We start from the raw sequence: 19,997 nt of genomic DNA, 5'->3' as shown, positions 1-19,997 counted from the left end.
AATGGTAACAAAACACAACTGAACAGAACGGAATGCTCCAAAATGCATTCTGTTCTCATACCAGAGAGCAATCTGCAACAAGCTGCGGTTTTATTTCAGTCATTGGGTGTGGAGCAAGACGGATCCGGCATGCCCCACAATGCAAGTCAAAGGGGACGGACCCATTTAACTCTAACACAAACAAAAACGGATCCGTCTCCCCTTGACTTTGAATTGTGTTCATGACGGATCCGTCTTGGGTATGTTAAAGATAATACAACCAAATCCGTTCATAACGGTTGCATTATCAGTAACATTCCACACTAAACCTAATAATTTAGTACATCGCGTTAGGCCAGGTTCACAACACTGTTTAGTTTTCAGTTCTTATGATCCATTAGAAGATCAGAAAAACAAACAAAAAGAAGGTGTTAGAACAGCTGAGATCAGAAGTTCCTCCGATCACCGCTGCATCTGCTTTCGGGCACAGCAGGACACCAATGCCGCATACATTTCTACAGAGCTATAAAAACGCAGTTCTGCAGAATTGTACGGCAGAGGTTAAATCATAAAGAACCATTTGTAGATGAGCACTACTGTTAATTGAGTCTCAAGATGTACTGTCATTCCTCCCCACTTACCCACGCATGCATTCAAGAACAGCCAGTCTGTCTTCCTCATTCGGTTTTTAATTTGCTTCAGCTTCTTGAGGTCCAGTTCCAGCTCATCCTTGCTGCCCACCGCCCCCGCTAGTTCAATCCTTTGGAAATCCATCTCCGAATCCCGCTTGGGCATGGGTGGGGAGCGACGCTGGCTGTTACTACTGCTGCAGCCGCTTCTCCAGCGAGCTCGGTCTTGCTCATTAATAATAGAGGAGGCCTCGTCCGTATCCGCCAGCTCTATAGAGTCTATGTTGTTGGGAGAAGGGTGGTCGCAGACTACACATTTTCTGGCCTTCGCGCCGTTCTCATACGTACAAGCAGAACAAGTCCAGTGCTGACCTTTAATGTTCAGTTTATTGCGGTCATTATATTCCTCACATGGGTCAACGGGGCTGGGAATGGATCGCAAACCTGATCCGGAGGACTGTGGAGATTCTGTTGGGCTACGTGTCCGACGTTGGGACAAACACTGTGTGCATCGTATGGCTCTGGGCCAGTTCAGGTAGGTACACATGTGGCAAGACCACTTACTGCCGTTTTCCATGCTAAATGAGGTTTTTACACGTGGCCTGGCGCTGGAGTCAGGACAAATTAATGGACTTCCCCCGCTTCTTTCTATAGTACCCACATTAGGGGCACTGCATTTGAATGGTTCTTCTGTGATGATAGCACCGCTGGGTCTCTGGGCACGGCACATGGTGCACTTGATAGCAGACGGCCAGTTCTCGTAAGTACAATATTCGCAAGACCACTTTATGCCATGCTCAGTCATTGTGACACTCCCAGGGCTGGACAACCGTGTCTGTCAGGAAGCTGGAAGAGAGAAACACAATGTATTAGACAGAGAAATACAGTAAGAAATAAGCTGTATTAAAGGGGTTGTCTGATGGTTTTATACTGATGACCTATAGCGCTGTGGCCTTCTCTCCGCTTTTCCTAGGCCAGTGACATCACGTTCATCGGTCGAGTGGCCTAGGAGCAGCTCAGCCCTATATAAGTGAGGGCTGAGTGCAATACCAAGCACTGTCACTATAAAATGTACGGCGCTGTGCTTCGTAAACGGCAAGAGCGCCAATGCCTTCTCTAACAGCTGATCTGTAGGGGTCCTGGGGGTCGGACCCCCACTAATTCAGATACAACAAACCCTTTTAAGTAAACCATTGGAGTGCAAACATGTAATGGGGTATTCTAGTAATGACAAGTTTCTCCCTACTCAATGGACAGAGGATAACTGTTAGATTGGGGTTCGAATGCTACAACTGCCACCTATGAGGGGTCCATTGCCCCCATATGAACAGGACAGCGATTGAGTATGTGTACTGCCACTCGAGTGCGCAAACTTGATCTTCGCTCTGTTCAAATGAGGGACATGGGACCCCTATTTTAGTAACCAGTGGTGGTCCTGGCAGTCAGACTAACAGTATCCGCTTACCCAGTGAGGGGGGGGGTGTTACCCTGCCGTCACCCGAATACCCCTTTAAGCGAAAGTTCATGTAACCAGTGAGACTACGTGGAGGCGAACCCTTCCCCTTCAGCGGAGCTATTACTTGTGCTCATGGACGCCTCCTGCTGAGTAATATCCTCTGTAAAACACGTCAAGTGGTGACAACTGCTCTGGACACATTTTAAACATGGTTGTCAATTCTGAAGCCAAGTAACAAAATCGCCCGAGAAGCCAAGTTGAGTTTTCTTACTAAAAATCCCCCTGCAGCCAAGGAGACGGTCTGACGCGCACGCTCCGAGCGGTTTTCTAATTTAGGACATATTCAATCTCAAACTGGAAAACAAGCGGAGCAGTAGGTAAAGACCCGAAATGTCATAACCAAGGCACAGACTCCCGATTTAGCCAGTTTAACTTTATTTGGAGCCACAACTATTCCAAACCACATGACGACAGACTAAATAACGTGTCTGTAAAGAATGAGGAGCCCAAACATCACAAGAGCGACAGCGGCTCTGCCAGCACATACCACACACCGGCCTGAGCAGCCCACTAGGGCGCAGGTCACACACGAGAGCAACAGCTCAATACATCCAACAGGACGGATTTCACTTAAGGGGGTTGTCACATTGAAAGTTAACACAAGGCACTTACTAATGTATTGTGATTCTCCATATCGCTTCCTTTGCTGGCTGGATTCATTTTTCCGTCACATTACCCACTGTTCTTTCCCACGACTACGACCACCCTACAAACCAGCATCAGCGGTAGCTGTGCTTCCACACTATAGGAAGAGGTGCCTGTATGGTGGTCCGGACCGTGGTAATATGCACAAGCCAGTGCTTTTTTCCTATAGTGTGTAAACACGACCACCACAGATGATGGATTGTAAGGTGGTCGTAGCCATGGAAACGAACAGTGTATAAATGTGACGGAGAAAAAAAAAAAAAAAAAAAAAAAAAAAAAAAAAAAAAAACGCATCAAGCCAGCAAAGGAGACAATACATTAGTAAGGGACTTATATTACATGTTAAATGTATATATAGAAGGTCGGCTATAAGCAACGAACATTTGGGAAGCGAATGATCACCAGCCGAATGTTAGCGAAATTGTCATTTTGGCAGACAAATCCCTCATGTGTATGACCACCTTCAGAGGAAGGACCCTCTCTCTTCATCTCTGGGATGCGCTTCTGCAAAAAAAAAAAAAATTCCCCCTGGAAAATAGGACTTTTTTAATTTGCTGTCCAGGCATAAAGGACATCATAACACTAGTGCCAGCTCATTTGCCAGAGCAGAGGGGCGCTGCAGAGGTTAGCTGCTGGTGAGGGCACAACCACGTATGAAAGTTGTTGAACCCACAGGATTAAAGATGCACACGGCAGTCTTCCAGCCATGCCTGTTCGGCCTGCAAACAGCGGGTCCGCAATACACTGGCACACCACATCACGGATGCAAAACCATTCACTTGAGCGGGTCCCAAATCCCGAAGCTGCAGAACGGAGGCACGGAACCCCATAGAAACACTACGAAGAGCTTCCGTGAAGTTTTTCTCCATGCCAAAAATAAAAAATTTGAACCTGTGGTGCGGACGGATCAAAGGGAGGCCATGTGCCACCATGCTTGATTACCTCCGGCAGACCCATACATTTGGGAGGCACGTCGAGCGTGCCTGACCGCCATTCCATTCACCCTGGCACATCCCTCTTAGGATCGGTGGGGATCCCAGCAGTTAACCATCTGATTGATGGAGGGTTATCCCCCTATCCTGTGCATAGGGACTAGTTCTTACGGTGGGACAACCCCTTTAATTACATAGCTGGTCACTGATGGAATACCAAATATTCCCTATGGGGGAGGGGGGGGGGGGGGAGATGTGCAGCCGCTCGTAGCTCCCTCCAGTGGCGGGGCCTGAGACTACATCTTCCATCATGCGCACATGCTTGGCTGTTCTGAGCTCCCACAGAATTAAAAAAGGAGCATGCTGGGAGTTGTAGTTTCACAACAGCTGGAGTGCCGTGCTGCATACACTCAATATGAGAAAGCTCCTTTGAAATGTTTCTACAATTCTATACTTTGTGGTTACCCAGGTTCCCCTTTTCTAACCGAACATTTTGTCTGCAGACCATAAACTACTCAGGGGGGACATTTAGGGGGTAAATACTTCTTCCCGTCACAATCCGTACCAGCCCCTTCTCCCGTAAATACTACACAGACCAGTCGTGCGTCTCGCCCCCAGCTGTAGGATAATCCTAAACCAGAGCACAGGACTCTCAGCCGGGAAAACGCAAGGTTTATTTCTGTCCAGAAATAGGACAAGACTGACAGGTCGAAAATAGTCCTGGGATCCAATTGTACCATGTCACCAGCGTCTGTGCGGTGACCCATGGCCCCCCCAACCATATCCGATTAACAAGAAACCTTTCCAAATAAAAGACGAGAAGGCGGATGGGATAAGTAACCACTGACAGCTCATACATTACCATAGTACTAAACAAGAACCAGCGACAGATAGGAGAGGAGCTTCCATTTCTAGGCGCCTATAGAAGTGAATTATTACTGCTGGCACGCGCCCCGTATCCCCGAGTGTCCTGCCTGGCACACAGACTTTACATTGCTTTACCGTACCTCCAGTGAACACGTGCACTGCTACTTTCCTCACATTACATGGAGAGGACACATCTGGTAACAGCCCCTGGTCACAGCAGCAAGCATCACTATATACAGCTTCTAAGCAAATGGCGGCACATTAAGACCCCCGAACCTACCCCCAATTAAAATGCAAAACCTACAGGTGCTGGTGGTACATGTTATTAACCCTTTTACTGGCTGGGATGATTGGAAAACAGACTTTAAAGGGCATCTGTCAGCAGTTTTATACCTACGACACTGGCTGACCTGTGACATGTGCACTTGGCAGCTGAAGGCATCATGTTAATATGTGCCCACATTACTGAGAAAAATTATGTTTTACTATATGCAAATGAGTCTCTGGGAGCAATGGGGGCGTTGCTATTACACCTGGAGGCTCTGCTCTCTCTGCAACTGCATGCGAGTCTGCCACTTCATTCAGCTGTATAGGACTGCCGTCTCTGCGGCGGTGGACAGGCTTGAGTGTCAGTTTCATTCAAGCGGGGGAACACTCACCATTGTAGTTACCGGACCCCCGCTGACCAGACAGGGTATAGACAACCTTTTTTTTTATTATTATTATTATTTTAAAAGAATTTTCCATCAGCTGTTTGAGAAGGCATCATGGCCTTCTCGCAGCTTACCCTAGGCCATGTGACGTCACGTTCATCGATCACATAGCCTAGGCCGCCATGTACGGTGCTGTGCTTGGTAAGATGCAAGAAGGGTGCCTTGTCATATAGCCGATTGACAGAGGTCCCGGGTGTCACACCCCCACTGATCAGATACTGATGACCTATCTTGAGGATGTGTCATCAGTATAAAAAAGTCTTGGAAAACCTTTTTAAGTTGCATTCTAGCAGCAATCGAGCAAAGAATACCATCTCCCGCAGCAGTCACACAATGGCGCCATGCCACCTGCAGCCATTGTGTGGCACTTTCACTGGTCACAGCTATGAAACCGGCCACAGTGTGTGCGCCCTGGTGATCTGATAATCACACGTCTGGCTTGTTGCAATACAGTTATCCGAACTGTGTCACCGAGGTGTAGAACCAGACCTGGTGGCCGACTGCGGAGATGTGGTTGTGGTGCAGTCGGAAACTGTTGCCACGAGGGCGCAGGAGCTTTTCATTACTCTATTTATTCCAGGAATGAGCAACCTATGGCCCTCCAGCTGTTTGAAAACCACAACTCCCAGCATGCTCTAGTAGCTGTAGGCTGTCCAGGCATTCTGGGAGTTGTAGTCTTGCAACAGCTGGAGGGCTGCAGGTTGGGCATCCCTGATTTATTCCTTAGGAACCCATTGTAAATCACTTGCTTAAGCTGGCCGTACATTTGAGACAATGATCCACACACACACACACACACGATTCCCTGGTGCTTGAGCACAATGGCAAGTGTGAATTCTGCCGAACACGCCATCAACATGCAGTTTCAATAGATGAATGACCGAAGTTTTCCCAGCACGGTGGATCACCTTTTCGGCAGAAAAGAGTGTGCCGTCAGCAATCGCAAGCGCTTTTTTACGCTAGTTTTTCAAACTACAGTCTGCCTGCCATTCCAGCCAACTTTAATCTTATGTGAATGGGCACGCGATCTTGCAAGGAAACACCAAACTGCAGGTAGTTAGCGATATAAAAATGATTTCTTCAGCTTTCGGATGCACCACGCTGCCACAGCTCAAAAGCCACAGACCTGTGTCATCACGTGACCAGTACAGCAAGCAGAGATTTTAAAAATCCCAATAAATGGCCACATAAGGCTTCTGCACAATACCATGACATTTATTTGCTAAAGCCAGAATACCCCTTTAAGTGTCTGTAATGATCAGTCAGGCAAACAATGAAATGTTGTCCAAAGCTGCGACCTAAGATTTTCCCAGTAAAATGGTGAAGAGCAGCATGAGATCGCAGAAAGTAACTTTTATGGGTTAAAAACACACACACACACACACACACACACACACACACGTCATTCCTACCCTCCAAATCCACACGTCATTCCTACCCTCCAAATCCACCCTGGATGTGCTGCGGAGAGGCTGTGCAGAGGGATGAGGTGGCAATAACACCTGTACAAGCGTCAGACGTTCAGGCCATTTTACTCCCTAGAAAAAGTCTAAGGCAAACCAATACGCCGTAGACTTTTCCCTGCCATTCATCAGAGCAGTGAGCGCTGTGAACAGCAAGGGCAGCGCAGCGATGCTGCCTGTAATAACCAATAGCAAAGCTCCTTACAGTAAGGAGCTTAGTTATTGGTCAGTTTGAGCCGACTGCCAGAGGTTATGGCACACCGCTCTGAAGTGAGCGCATGATCCTCACTGGCGGGGTAAGTGGCCTTGCTGTGTAGTGAAATATAGTGGGGGTCCTGGATCCGAGCGCCTTGTTTTTCTCTCTAATGATGAGTCTGAAGCGCTCAGCCGAGGACGGTCTCTCCTCCCTGCTGAGTGCGGTACTGAAGACGGCCTCAGTAGAAGGTCTAGGCTCCAGACTCCTGCTCAGCACTGGACACGCCAACAGGAGACCAGCAGCAAACACCAGCCTCAGACTTGGGTCTGACCGCCAGCTGCAAGACAGTGAGGACACGGGCAGGAGACCCTCGGGGCAGGTCATTCTATTGTCCCGTAGCCAGAAAAATAAAGGAGGAGCAGCTTCTAGATGCAGCAGACTGTGATGTGCCTGTGTACCCGCTGCGGGGCCCAGGACGACCCTCCTGGCTGATACACAGATGTCACAGCATGACTGACTTACAGATATATACACTATACAGATCACACTATATACTGCATCACTATGTACACTAACAGTATATACAGTACATTACACTATAATAGTACATCCCACTATGTGCACTACATACAGTACATTACCACCCTGACCCTGCAGACTACATAGCATTAGCATCCAATCTGAGAACGCTGCAGAGGGGGAAGCTCCTATGTGCGCGGTGCTTTCTACCAAGTGGCCCCTAAACTCCATTTCCGCTGGGTAACAGTGTCCCCAGCTTTAGGTGTTGGAGGAATGACTGTAAAGCTACATGCACACGACCGTATGCGTTTTTCAGTCTGCAAATTGCGGCTCTGCAAAAAACATGCGAGGCTACGGAACGGACATAGTGATGCGGAACGCGCACGGTGTGCTGTCCACGTTTTCTGCTGACGCATTGAAATGAATTGGTCCGCATCCTATCGACACAAAAAAAAGGAAAGGACACTGAAACAAAATACGTGTGCATGCAGTCTAATAAAGAGTCTACTGTTCACATCTATAAAGGCAAGAACTGGTGGCACTGCCGGGGTGGCAGTGGTGTTATGTTTAGTATACGTCGGCTAAATTTAAAATGGTCTAAATTCGCCATTTGTGCATTGAAGACAGTTCTAGATACTAGTAATGGTTTCCCTGCATAAATAGCAACCTCTTAATGTTATGAAGGCCTTCGCATGAACCATTAAAAATTACTGTAACTTTTGTACTCCTCAAAAATGGTAAAAGGAGTATTTTTACTCTTCCAGAGGGAAAAAAAAAAAAAAAAAAAAAAAAAAAAAAAAAAAAGTAGCGCGACCTCTGGCCGAGGGTTTGTTTTGTCGTGAGGAGGCCCGAGGAGGAAGGGTGGGCCCTGCGGCAGAACCAGGCTCCTGTAAAGCGTCCGCTTCTCGGGTTTCATTGTTTGGGAATAGAAGCCGAGCACAAATTCCAGAGGACGGATATACAGGGAGTGGGGACGGCTAGTCGGACGCAAGCAAATCTATCCATCGTAAACGAACGCAGGCGCCTGAAAATACGATAGACGGTTATTTAAAGAGAGCGTTCACAAGGGATTCTCACACAGGGGCTCCGACATGGATTTCAGCGCTTTTCTCTGAAGAAATCCGCAACTAAAAATATCACTTTGAATATATACGCTTTCTATTCTTTTCAATGGGAAAACGTGGGGTTTGTTCATGCACATAGTGCGATTTTTAGAATTACCGTAAATCTCACTTGGGGGGGGGGGAAGGGGCGGGAGCAACACACTAGACATGAAAGTCCTTGCCAAGGCTTCCATGGTGGGTAGTCACAAACAGATTATCCCCAATGAATGAGGCTAATCCCTGGGCTGATTCTGCGGCAGTCGTGTGGATTTCTAGAGCTTATTTTCTCTGACCTATGCATGAGATTAGAAAACTAACAGCGCCGCTCGTGTCCGCTGGCTGTGTCTGGTACTGCAGCTCCATTCACTTGTCCTACATATAATGGATATTTGGAAATATTCTTATGATTGATTGCACATTTTAGGGAATTACATCAGAATAAGTGGGACCCACACAATATTGAGAATGAACGGACCGCAGCACTAGTTTAGTGCTCCAGTGTCTTCCCTCTGAACAGTGGTACCCGCTGGGCAGAGAAAACTTAGCAGTGGGCGCTGCACTACACCCACTTCATTCTCAGGATCGGTAGGGGTCATGCATTATAAAGCGAAGGCAATGTGCCATCAGGATGAGATCAGAAAACCCCCTTTCACACGAGTGTGACCGATTGGCTCCGGATGCGTTCAGTGAAACTCGCACCATTTTGCCAACAAGTTCAGTCAGTTTTGTGTGCAATTGCGTTCAGTTTTTTCAGTGCGGGTGCAATTCGTTTTTCACGCGCGTGATAAACTCAAGGTTTACAAAAACATCTATCAGCGAAAAACGCACTGCATCCGCACTTGCTTAAGGATGCAATGCATTTTTTTTACTGAAGCCCCATTCACTTCTATTGGGCAAGGGCTGCTGTTTTTCACGCAAAAAAGAATAGGTCAGTATTCAGTGCGAGTGCTATGGGTTCACGTCAGGCATTGCACCTGCGCAAAAATCTCGCTCGTGTGAAATAGGCCTTAGGGCTCATGCACATGACCGTTGGATATCTTGCTTTCTACAAACTGCGAATCCACAAAACACAGATATCGTCCCTGTACATTCTGCTGAACGGAACCGCCAGCCCCCAATAGAACAGTCTTATCCTTGTCTGTAATGCGGACAATAACAGGTCAGGTTCTATTTTTCTGTGGAGCGGCCATGGGAAAAATTGGACGTTTATTTATTGCGGATACGCCATTACACAAAAAGATATGACCACGTCACAGGGCTTTTACCAAAGTGTTAACTGCCAGGAAGTAGTTGCAGCTACCAACAACTGGAGGGCCACAAGCATGGGGCCCCAGAGCCAGAGGTTGAGGAAAATTACTCTACAGAGAGCCATGTGTTTTTAGGTGAGAATACAGCGAGCAACAGGGACTCCAAGGAAAGGTAGATGGTAGTATGCAGGATTAGGAAATACATATATTTATCAGTTCAGCATTTCCCAGTTTTCCTTAAAAAAAAAATTATGATTAATACTTGTGTATGGACAAGTGTCTTGAAGAAACACTAAACCTAGAAATGAATTATGAAAGTAAATGAAAGTAAATGAACTATAGTCACCCTGCAGCAAGTACTACATGATCCCGGCACAGTCAGGTAGAAATGTTACAGACGACACAGGGCTTAAGGTGGACTAACGTAACTTTCACACTGGCGTTTTGGCTTTCCGTTTGCGAGATCCATTCAGGGCTCTCACAAGCGGTTCCAAAACGGATCAGTTTGCATTCTGATTGGACAAGGATCCGCTCAGAATGCATCAGTTTGCCTCCGACCAGTCTCCATTCCGCTCTGGAGGATGCTTGCACCGTTTTAGTGTCCGTCTGACGAAACTGAGCAAAACGGATCCGTCTTGACACACAATGTAAGTCAATGGGGACCGACAATAGAAAATGGATCCGACCTCCATTCACTTTCAATGGTGTTCAAGACGGATCCGTCCTCCATTGACTTGGCCATGTTAAAGAGAATACAACTGTTTGCATCAGTTTGTATTATCTGAACATGGACGGAACCGCACAAAACGCGAGTGTGAAAGTAGCCAGATTATCGGGAAGGAACATTCTGCCCATGTAAAAGTGCCGCCGATCCCAACGTTCCTGCAGGCACACAAATTGTCGTTTCTGGGCAGCAGATGGTGTGGTCTAAACAGCGATCTGCTGCCCAGAGATAATGCAGCTGTGGAGGAGAATGCTGCATGTAAACGCGGGGTCTCCTTTACTGAACGAGCAGCCGACTGTCAAGAAGGAACGCTTCCTTCCTGACAATCGGCTGTAACATTATGCACTGTAAACCCGCCATTCGTCTCCTGCTGATCTGTTCCAAGGTCAGCTGGTGCCCATCTGAGGGGTGGGGTTTATCCAAGAAGGTGGAGCTTAACGGCAGGACAAAGGCGGCTGTGGCTCCTGCTCCAGACAGCTGTCTTACAGCCAGACATGGGACAGGAGGAAGGGGACACGGTTGAACTCCTGGGACGTAGAGAAAACAGGTCTTTACAATATTTCTTGTTTAATAACAACATGGGGGGGGGGGATTTTTGTCATTCTTACCAAGAAACACCCAACTCTGTTTCTTGCCCCTACATCCTGGCTGCAGAGCACAAGTGCCGGGATGAATGATGTGCAAGCGATTTTAATCATTGATATCTAGACAGACGGGAAATCAGCAGGAATGGTTTCCTTACACAAAGCGTTAACAGGAAGCAGCACAAAAAGGAGGAATTGTAAGAGTCCTGAAGACTTGGAGCAGGATTATGTAACAGGACTAAAGGAGGCCGAACCAGGTGAGGGCTGAAGAGCAGTCGGACCATCATCTGGTGAACGAGGCCATACACATTTCAGTCCACATTGGCCGTTACAATTGTTCAATCCGTCCATCGCCCGCTTTCATTGATCATGGATTGGCTAAAACGATGGTTCATTGTTAAAATTTAATCCACAAATGTTAAATTTGGGTTGAAATCATCCTTCTTGATCAACTTTTGACTAATGTGTATGACCACCTTTAGTCATAGTAACTACTATTGCCCCCACAAATGGTGCCACAGGGGTTAAATTTGCTAACTTCCAACACTGGGGACCAGAGATCCAAACCTGACGGAAGCAATCATCAGCTCCTAATCTGTTCGCCCTTGTGTGTCTACACCTCAAGTTACCTTAAAACGCCCCAAAAATCTGAGATTTGTTTTACTAATAAATTAGTCCTAATGAAGGGGGCGAGAGCCGACATGCAGGACTCTGAGCTTAGCGGAGCAGGAGTCCGCTCGGCTCAGCTAATCCTGGCACAGCACATAGTTACAGGGTACCCATGCACTATACCAGAAGTCAGTAATTGTGTGGGGAGCAATGTGCGCTCGTGCCCGTACTCCCTGCGCTGCTGGGACCCTGCTGATAGAAGGAGTGCTCCGTTCTCCGTACACTGCTGAGCCGTCAGCCGTGTGTGCAGAGATCTGAGTTTTAAGAGCACACAGAATGGGATGTAAAAGTATAGTAAAAATAGAAAATTAATGAAGTATATAAGAAAACATTTTTTATATAAAATTACCAAAAAAAAAAAAAATGTATAAAAAAAAAAAAAAAAAAAAGGGGGGGGGATTTTGTTGCTTTTCTACTCCAAACAAAATGGTGTAGGACGTTCATATGCGACACTGGACAGCTGCACACAGATAATGCTGGAGGCAGATCTCATACCCAGAAGCACTGGAGCCATTCAAAGCTTTCCACTGACCAGTCAAGTGAGAGAAGCCAGAAAATCAACATAAAGGGCATCTGTCAGCAGTTTTGTACCTATGACACTGGCTGACTTGTTACATGTGCGCTTGGCAGCTGAAGGCATCTGTGTTGGTCCCATGTTCATATGTGCCCGCATTGCTGAGAAAAATAATGTTTAACTATATGCAAATGAGCCTCAAGGGCAACAGGGGTGCTGTCGTTGCAAGCTCTGCTCTCTACAACTCCCATGCCTGGTCCTGTCAAAGTGCAGAGGGTGCAGCAGTTGCAGAGAGAACAGAGCATCTAGGTGCAACAGCAAAGCCCCCATTGCTCCTAGAGGCTCATTTGCATATATGTAAACATCCTTTTTCTCAGCAATGCGGGCACATATGAACAAGGGACCAACACAGATGCCTTCAGCTGCCAAGCGCACACGTAACAGGTCAGCCAGTGTCATAGGTACAAAACTGCTGACAGATGCCCTTTAAAAGTAAAAATCTAGAAATGAATAGCTCCAGCAGATCACCGTGTTCCATTCTGCCCTTCCCAATAGGTCTACCTGCGCCAAGTGCTGGTTTATAGGATGAAACTCACTAGGACCATATACCTAACATAGTAGAGGATGCCATGAGCATTGTAACCACCTTTGTGCTTATTAATAGATTTCACGCCTATCCGACACATGAGTCATTTGCATCTCTATTATTAGCTGAGCATAACCCGACAGACATCTGCAGCGAGGACACAATAAGGCCCGTCTGCTGGAAAACACGTTGTTTCTAATGATGCACATGAGGAATTTACGGATTTCAGTACGTTCACACTTTGCCGCTTTCACCGCAATTTGGCAGGGAATCTGCTGCAAAAAAACGCAGATTTCATCCGCTATATATTTAAAATCAGCAGTGCAAGTCAATTTACACTTGGAAATTTTTCGCAGTGTGCGTTTTGCTAAAAACACATCCACTTTGCTGCCACTGTATTACGCTGACAAATCCAAAAAAGAAAATAAAATTTCTGCGGAGTGCGGACATAGCCATTGAATGCTGCCATTAAGAAAGTCCTAAAGTTACTGGCAGCATCCACATCAGGTGGGGGTGCCACTATAATCTGGTACATTTCTTGTGTAAAGATTTAGCTTTCTGGGCAGTTTCTTTTAGGGAGTTCTGCGATGTTTTTGGCTCCAGCCCTCGGTGTCCTTCTTTCCATTAAGTAGGTCTCTGCACTTATCCGCAGAGCCCTGGGGATCTGGTTTTCTTTTAAGGGCAAAACATCTATGTTTTATGCATCCAGACAGTGACGGCTTCCAGCGCCAGGAAGGTGTCTTGGAGCGGTATTCGCTCCCAGATGTACGACTGCTGAAACGCATCACTCACTATGAGTTGCTAGGCAACCTGTGATTACATCATGATGTAACTGGAAGGCGTGACAATATGGGGAACATGTACTAGGTCAACTCTCTATGATTAGAAGAACTCCCTTGGGATCTGGTGCCAGCTGGCTTTCACAATAAAAAAAAAATATATACAAAAATTCCCTGAAAAACATAGGGACTTGCTTCATTTGGCCCAAATGCCAAGCAATCATTTGGCTCTACTTGGTTACAGAGGGAGATTAAGATGAGACTTGGCTCTTAGGAATATAAGATTTTTCAAGGGAGTTTCCATGATTAGACAAGCATTCAAATTTTTAAGAAACCGCGCCACACCAGTACGTTGGTTGTGTCTGAACTGAACCAGGTGTAATACCACACACAAAATATGGACAGGAGTGGTGCCATTTGCTTTAGACATCAGCCATGGTTTTTCTTAGGGCTCTTTCACACGAGAGGATCCTGTGCGGGTAAACCGCTGCGTGAAAGACAGCCAAGACCCGCTCTGGACAGCAGAGACACGGAGCATTAACATGATTGATAATGCTCCGTGCCTCTCTGATCTTTTTGCTGCAAAATCAGTGACAACTTTTATCTCTGAGAGGCATGGAGCATTATCAATCATGTTAATGCTCCATGTCTCTGCTGTCCGGAGCGGGGCTTGCCTCTCCTTCACGCAGCGGATTACCTGCACAGGATCCGCTCGTGTGAAAAAGCCCTTAGCCTGTGCATCTCCCTCAAGTATGGTTACCAACAACTTCCACTAGAGGCAGCTTACTACATACTGTGATCAATGTACAAGATCATGCAGATAGCTCCCTCTAGTGGCTGCTGCAGCTAATCAGAACATGGAATCCTTCCCAAAGACCAACCCGATTCAATTGGTGAAACAGACATGAACTGAGCAGATAGTGAACACAGGTGACGAAAGCCTCCACCAATGACGAAATAAAACTATATAAAAACAACTGTACTATAAAAGCTGGATCGGATAAAGTGCCCCTGAAAACATGAAGCTTAAAAAAAAAAAAAAAAAAAAGTACTGGTTGTATACTCCATTCAAAGAGTCTGAAATAAAATAAATGTCTAGCACAAAGTAACAGGTCCATTATGCAATGTCACCAATATAAGGACCAAGAAAAAATAAATAAAATTTAAATTAAAAAAAATGAAAAATACGGTGGAGGAATGCAAGGGCACAAATTTCTATGGAGTTCCTGCTGCCAGACCCTGCATGTTGCCCATTCAACTACAAATAACATGTAAAAGTAATGCATTCTGCTGTGAATAAAGACCAAAAAAAAAAAAAACACCTGTAGCTCTGGCAAAATCCTAGGAGGCGCGGAGGAGCCTCCACAGGGAGTCCCCTCAAAACCTGTTGCACAGAAAAACTGTGCACCTATATTTACGTTTTAGGGGGGGGAAAAACAGCGCACGCTGTACTTCATTAAATAGAACGGGGTTCATCTGATTTTTTGAAAATTTTACCAGAAAATAAAGCATAGTCTCTAATACAGATGTGAACCTGACCAACAGCCTAATGTCCCAAAAACATTGTGGCCTACCCTTCTTAAAAGGGAGGCCATCAGCGCCAAAACACCCTCCAAACTAGAGTTAGTGGTGTAGTGTGTAACTGGAGCCAAGTCAGATTGTGTCATTCTCATCTTCACACGCACTTGCACTCCGACGCTATGCTCAAAGGAACCAGCAGTAAAATGCATTGAGGGAGCCCAGGAGTCCTCTCCATTATGTGCAGGAGCCCAGGAGTCCTCTCTATGTCCTCCCTGTTGGTTTCTCAGAGCACAGCGTCAGAAAGAAAAGGAGTATGAAAGTAAAAAATACATAACCGGACCCCGCGTCAGTAATACTATACACCGTTTAGTCAGGGATTGGGGGGGGGGGGGGGGGGGGGGTTCGGAGCCGACAGATCCTCTTAAAAGCTCTGATCACACGTCCTCCAGATTTAAAGAGACTCATTATCCACACCTGAATCTACCTATACAAAATATATCAATAAAATAAAAATCTGGTTTTTCAAGCAACGGATACCGGTCTTTGCGTGTTCCGCAATTTGCGGACCGCATCATCATAGAAAATGCCTTTTCTTGTCCGAAATTGTGGACAAGCTATCTTTTTTTTTGTGGGGCCGTGGAACAGAACTAAGGATGCGGGCAGCACACTGGGTCAGCAACCGTGATGTGGTGACGAGCACCGGTGACGTTATTACATGGTCCTAGATCTCACCTGATGGGACATATGCGGGATATAAACCATGTATGAAAATGCACTCACACAGCAGGAACACATTTTGTGATCTCTCCACTGTCATACAGTCAATGCAACGGTCGTGGTCTCCAAACAAGCCTGCCGTCCTGGGTCATTCATCCTCATCACCCAGGGCTGCGCACATGCTCCAAGATGTCACGGTTGAGGAGATCCCCTTACCCCTGCAGGGGTGCAGAAGGTCCACACAGCTTAGGGCTCCGATGTTTTACATCACATCAATGTCCCCTTTATCCCATTCCGCTAAATGTATAGCCGAAATCTGAAAGGCACTCTTTCCTTTAAACCTCTGGCGTGCTCGTATAGGACTACATTTATATCTGTGGAACGAATTCCGAAAAAAAAAATAATTCTGAGCAAGTAAGCAATATGGTTGAAATTGCAGCTCCCTAGTTAGTATGCAATAAACCAAGTGAGGTTTTCTGTAACAGAAAGAAGAGTTCCTGTCCTGCTGGGCCTTCTTTAAAGAATGTAAAATTCAATTAAACTGTTTCCTTTTTTGCCATGTTAGGGAAAGGTTCCTGCCACACAAAAAATAAAAATCACACGATAATGCACCGAGTATAGCCGGCCATTAGAAATGTCCCTAAGATGATCTGCTTTGTATTACAATCAGTGTAACAGAAGATGTGGAAAAGTCCCCCGGGGGGGGGGGGGGGTTGGGTGTCTGACAACCGGGACCCCCACCAATCAGCTGTCGGAGAAGGCACTGGTGCTCGCACTAATGCCACAGCACTCTTGCAGCTTTGCCTGCCCTAGACCATGTGATGTCACGTTCATTGAAGTGAATGGGGCTGAGCTCGATGCCAAGCACAACTGCTATACAATGGACGGCGCTGTGCTTTGTGAGCAGGGAGAAGGCCGCAGTGCTACTGCGAGTGCTGGTGTCGGACCCCGACCAATTAGATACGGATGTCCAGAGGATAGGACAAGTAAAACAAAATCTCTCAGGAAAACATTTTTTAAAGTGTGTATGGCCGTCTTTAGGCTAGCAATCTATCCTGTGCCCCTCATACACAAGTAGGTCTCCTCAATAGGGAGGGAGAAGAAGATACTGCAGACACTTATGGTGGCAGCTTATCTCCCAAGAACAAAAAGATAGGGCATGTTGAAATCCAACAGTCTGACCCTTCTTTCCCAAGCCATCTGCTGATGGGAGAGCGTCATGAAGCCCCCATACTTACTAGATCCATGACCAGTCCTGCTGAAGTCGGCACGCTCTGCGGACATACATCTAATGTGTACGGCCGGCTTGTGTCACTTCTCGTCAGATCCGAGTAGATTATACCAGCGACCTCCCTGTCTGCACAGACACATGGCCGTAGTTCACCTGATTAAAACACTTTCTTTTGTTGATCTAAGGCTCCGTCCCAGAGAGATAATACTTTTTCGCAATATGCAAATGAGGCCTTTGGTGCAATGGGGGTGTCGGTATTGCTCTTGTTGCACCCAAATCATGCTCCTTTCCTTGCTTAGGTAACTAGTGCATTTTGCATTTGTTTTTTGGCACAGACTGAGATTTCTCCCATAGTGTCACACTTCAGTCTAGAGGACATGGTATCATCTCCACTGTCTGCCGCAGCACGCCGATTTACCTCCCGCTTCAATCTTCCTTCCAGGAAACAAACGTTTGGTGTGAACTGTAGGCCATCATCATCATTCAGATGTGCTGTGACATCTTCTCCACTGCGGGAGTCCAGCCATCCCATGGTGGTAAGCTCCGACGGCTGTGCCCGGCCTGTCATCTGCAGCACAGCTGGCATCAAGGAGATCAGTAACAGTCACCTCTGTGCAGCTTAGGAGAGGAGATTGATTGTTAACCCATAAAACAGAATGCTAAATACGCCTGAGGAAAAAGGACATTCAGGGTCATTTATACCCCAGTTTTGGTGTTAAGATAGTTGCAAGTCCCCTTTTTTAATTTTGTGAATGCCCGTGGAACAATATTCTGTTGTACGAATATTTTGACGCCGACTTAGTCACTTGAGAGTGTGGGGGGGGGGGGGGGGTCCAGGTTTCAGATCTGGCAAATTTAAAAGGCAGCATACAAAGCTGGTCTTTGTAATTGACCCCCAATTTTAGTTACAAGGACAAAGCCATGAGAATAAAACGCCACAATTCTGGTGAGATTTAGTCTACTTTCACACTAGCGTTTTGGCTTTCTGTTTGTGAGATCCGTTCAGGGATCTCACAAGCGGTCCAAAACAGATCAGTTTTGCCCTAATGCATTCTAAATGGAAAAGGATCCGCTCAGAACGCATCAGTTTGGCTCCGTTCCGCTTTGGAGACGGACACCAAAAGCCTGCTTGCAGCGTTGGTGTCCGTCTGACAAAACTGAGCCAAATGGATCCGTCCTGACACACAAGGCAAGTCAATGGGGACGGATCCGTTTTCACCGACAATAAAAAACAGATCCGTCCCCATTGACTTTCAATGGTGTTCAAGACGGATCCATCTTGGCTATGTTAAAGATAATAGAAACAGATCCGTTCTGAACGGATGCATGCGGTTGTATTATCTGAACGGAAGCGTTTGTGCAGATCTATGACGGATCCGCACCAAACCCAAGTGTGAAAGTAGCTTTACTTAGATATCAACATAGGCGGTTTCCCCGCTGCCATGTTAAATGCAAAGTATGACCTATCCACTGGGACCCCATCCCCACCGGTCACAGTCCCCTATGCGAGTGCGGCAGCAATGTCAGTGTGCGCCTGCTGCTCCAGTCTCTCACACAGGGGGCTCAGGCCTGCATTGCACCAGCAGATGTAGCAGACAATTGTTGAGAAGGAAGCGCTCCTTCCTGATAATTGCCTAATCAGTGGAGGAGAGAACTGCCATTACATGCAGCGATCTCCTCCTCAGTAAGGGGAGGAGTGATCAGTAATGCAGTGGGTCGTCTTAATGCAGAATCTGTATTTTCCGGCAGCAGATTGCTATTAGACGGCACAATCTGCTGCCAGCAAACAATTTATTAACCTGCTTAAAAATTGCAATTGCTTTTTCTCGTTCAAAGAGTAATCATCGGTAGTATTACACGAGCAGATCATCGCATTCCTACGAACATTTGTTAGCGATAAACTTCCTGACTCTGTTCTCATGATCAACAGGGGGGGGGGGGGCGCACAAGATTCAGACCCTAAAGATTATTCATTTTTCATTTCTCCTTTGCAGCAGAGAGAAACGTTTACCCCCTTTAACCACTTCCGGACCGCCCATTGACTATAAACGTCCTGGTGTGTTGAGAGAGTGGGGCTAGGAGTCCCTTCCCTGCCTTCTAGATCGCATGTGCAGGACCGGTCGGGTCTTCCATAGACCACGATCAGCCCTGCACTGAGGCTGTACAGCACTGTATTCTGCTGTACAGCCTCTCTAGGGGGCGGGGGAGGGGTATTTCTCCTATCACATTTAAAAAATAAATATTTAAAAAAAAATTCCCCTCAAATCCATTATTTCAAAAATGTTAAAAATAGAAGAAAAAATAAATAACATTTATCATCATCGCGACAACCAGCTCTATAATAACATCATATGATCTACCCAAATCAGGTGAACATTAAAAAAAAAAAATTTAAACTTTTTTTTTTTTTTATAAACATTACGCCAAAACAGATTTTTTTTTGTTAGCCCACCTCCCTAAAAAATAAATGTTAAATCAACAAGAACATAACATGATTTTTTTTTTATTTTTTTTTTATAAAAATGTTTTTATTGTGTAAAACTTTAAAAAAAAAAAAAAAAAAAAGTTAAATCGCTCTTAGGCCTCATGTACACAGCCGTTCTTTTAGTCTGCATCGGAGCCGCAGTTTTGGCGGCTCGGATGCAGACAGATTCCCTTCAATGGGGCAGCAAAAGATGCTGACAGCACTCCGTGTGCTGTCCGCATCCATTGCTCCGTTCCGTGGTCCGCAAAAAAAAAACAAAAAAAAAAAAAAACTGCACTTTATCAGCAGTTTGCGGACAAGAATAGGCAGTGATATTAAAGGCTGGCCGTGCCGTTCCACAAATTGCGGAACGCACACGGACGCCATCAGTGTGTTGCA

The 19,997-nt window shown here is 46.2% G+C and overlaps 1 protein-coding gene across 2 annotated transcripts in view; it reads right to left on the bottom strand.

Moving 5' to 3' along the window:
- The window catches only part of ZRANB1 (zinc finger RANBP2-type containing 1), a 44,805-nt gene that overhangs the window by 15,301 nt on the left and 9,507 nt on the right, over positions 1-19,997 (bottom strand). For both annotated transcript variants that reach the window (XM_044296106.1, XM_044296105.1), the window contains exon 2: positions 621-1,454. In XM_044296106.1, coding sequence (XP_044152041.1) covers positions 621-1,413 — 793 coding nt within the window. In that variant the 5' untranslated portion in view covers positions 1,414-1,454. The remainder of the gene's footprint in view (positions 1-620; positions 1,455-19,997) is intronic.

Source organism: Bufo gargarizans, chromosome 6 (genome assembly GCF_014858855.1).
Source record: "Bufo gargarizans isolate SCDJY-AF-19 chromosome 6, ASM1485885v1, whole genome shotgun sequence".
NCBI classification, from domain to species: Eukaryota; Metazoa; Chordata; class Amphibia; order Anura; family Bufonidae; genus Bufo; species Bufo gargarizans.
This window is presented reverse-complemented; position numbering and strand designations above follow the sequence as displayed.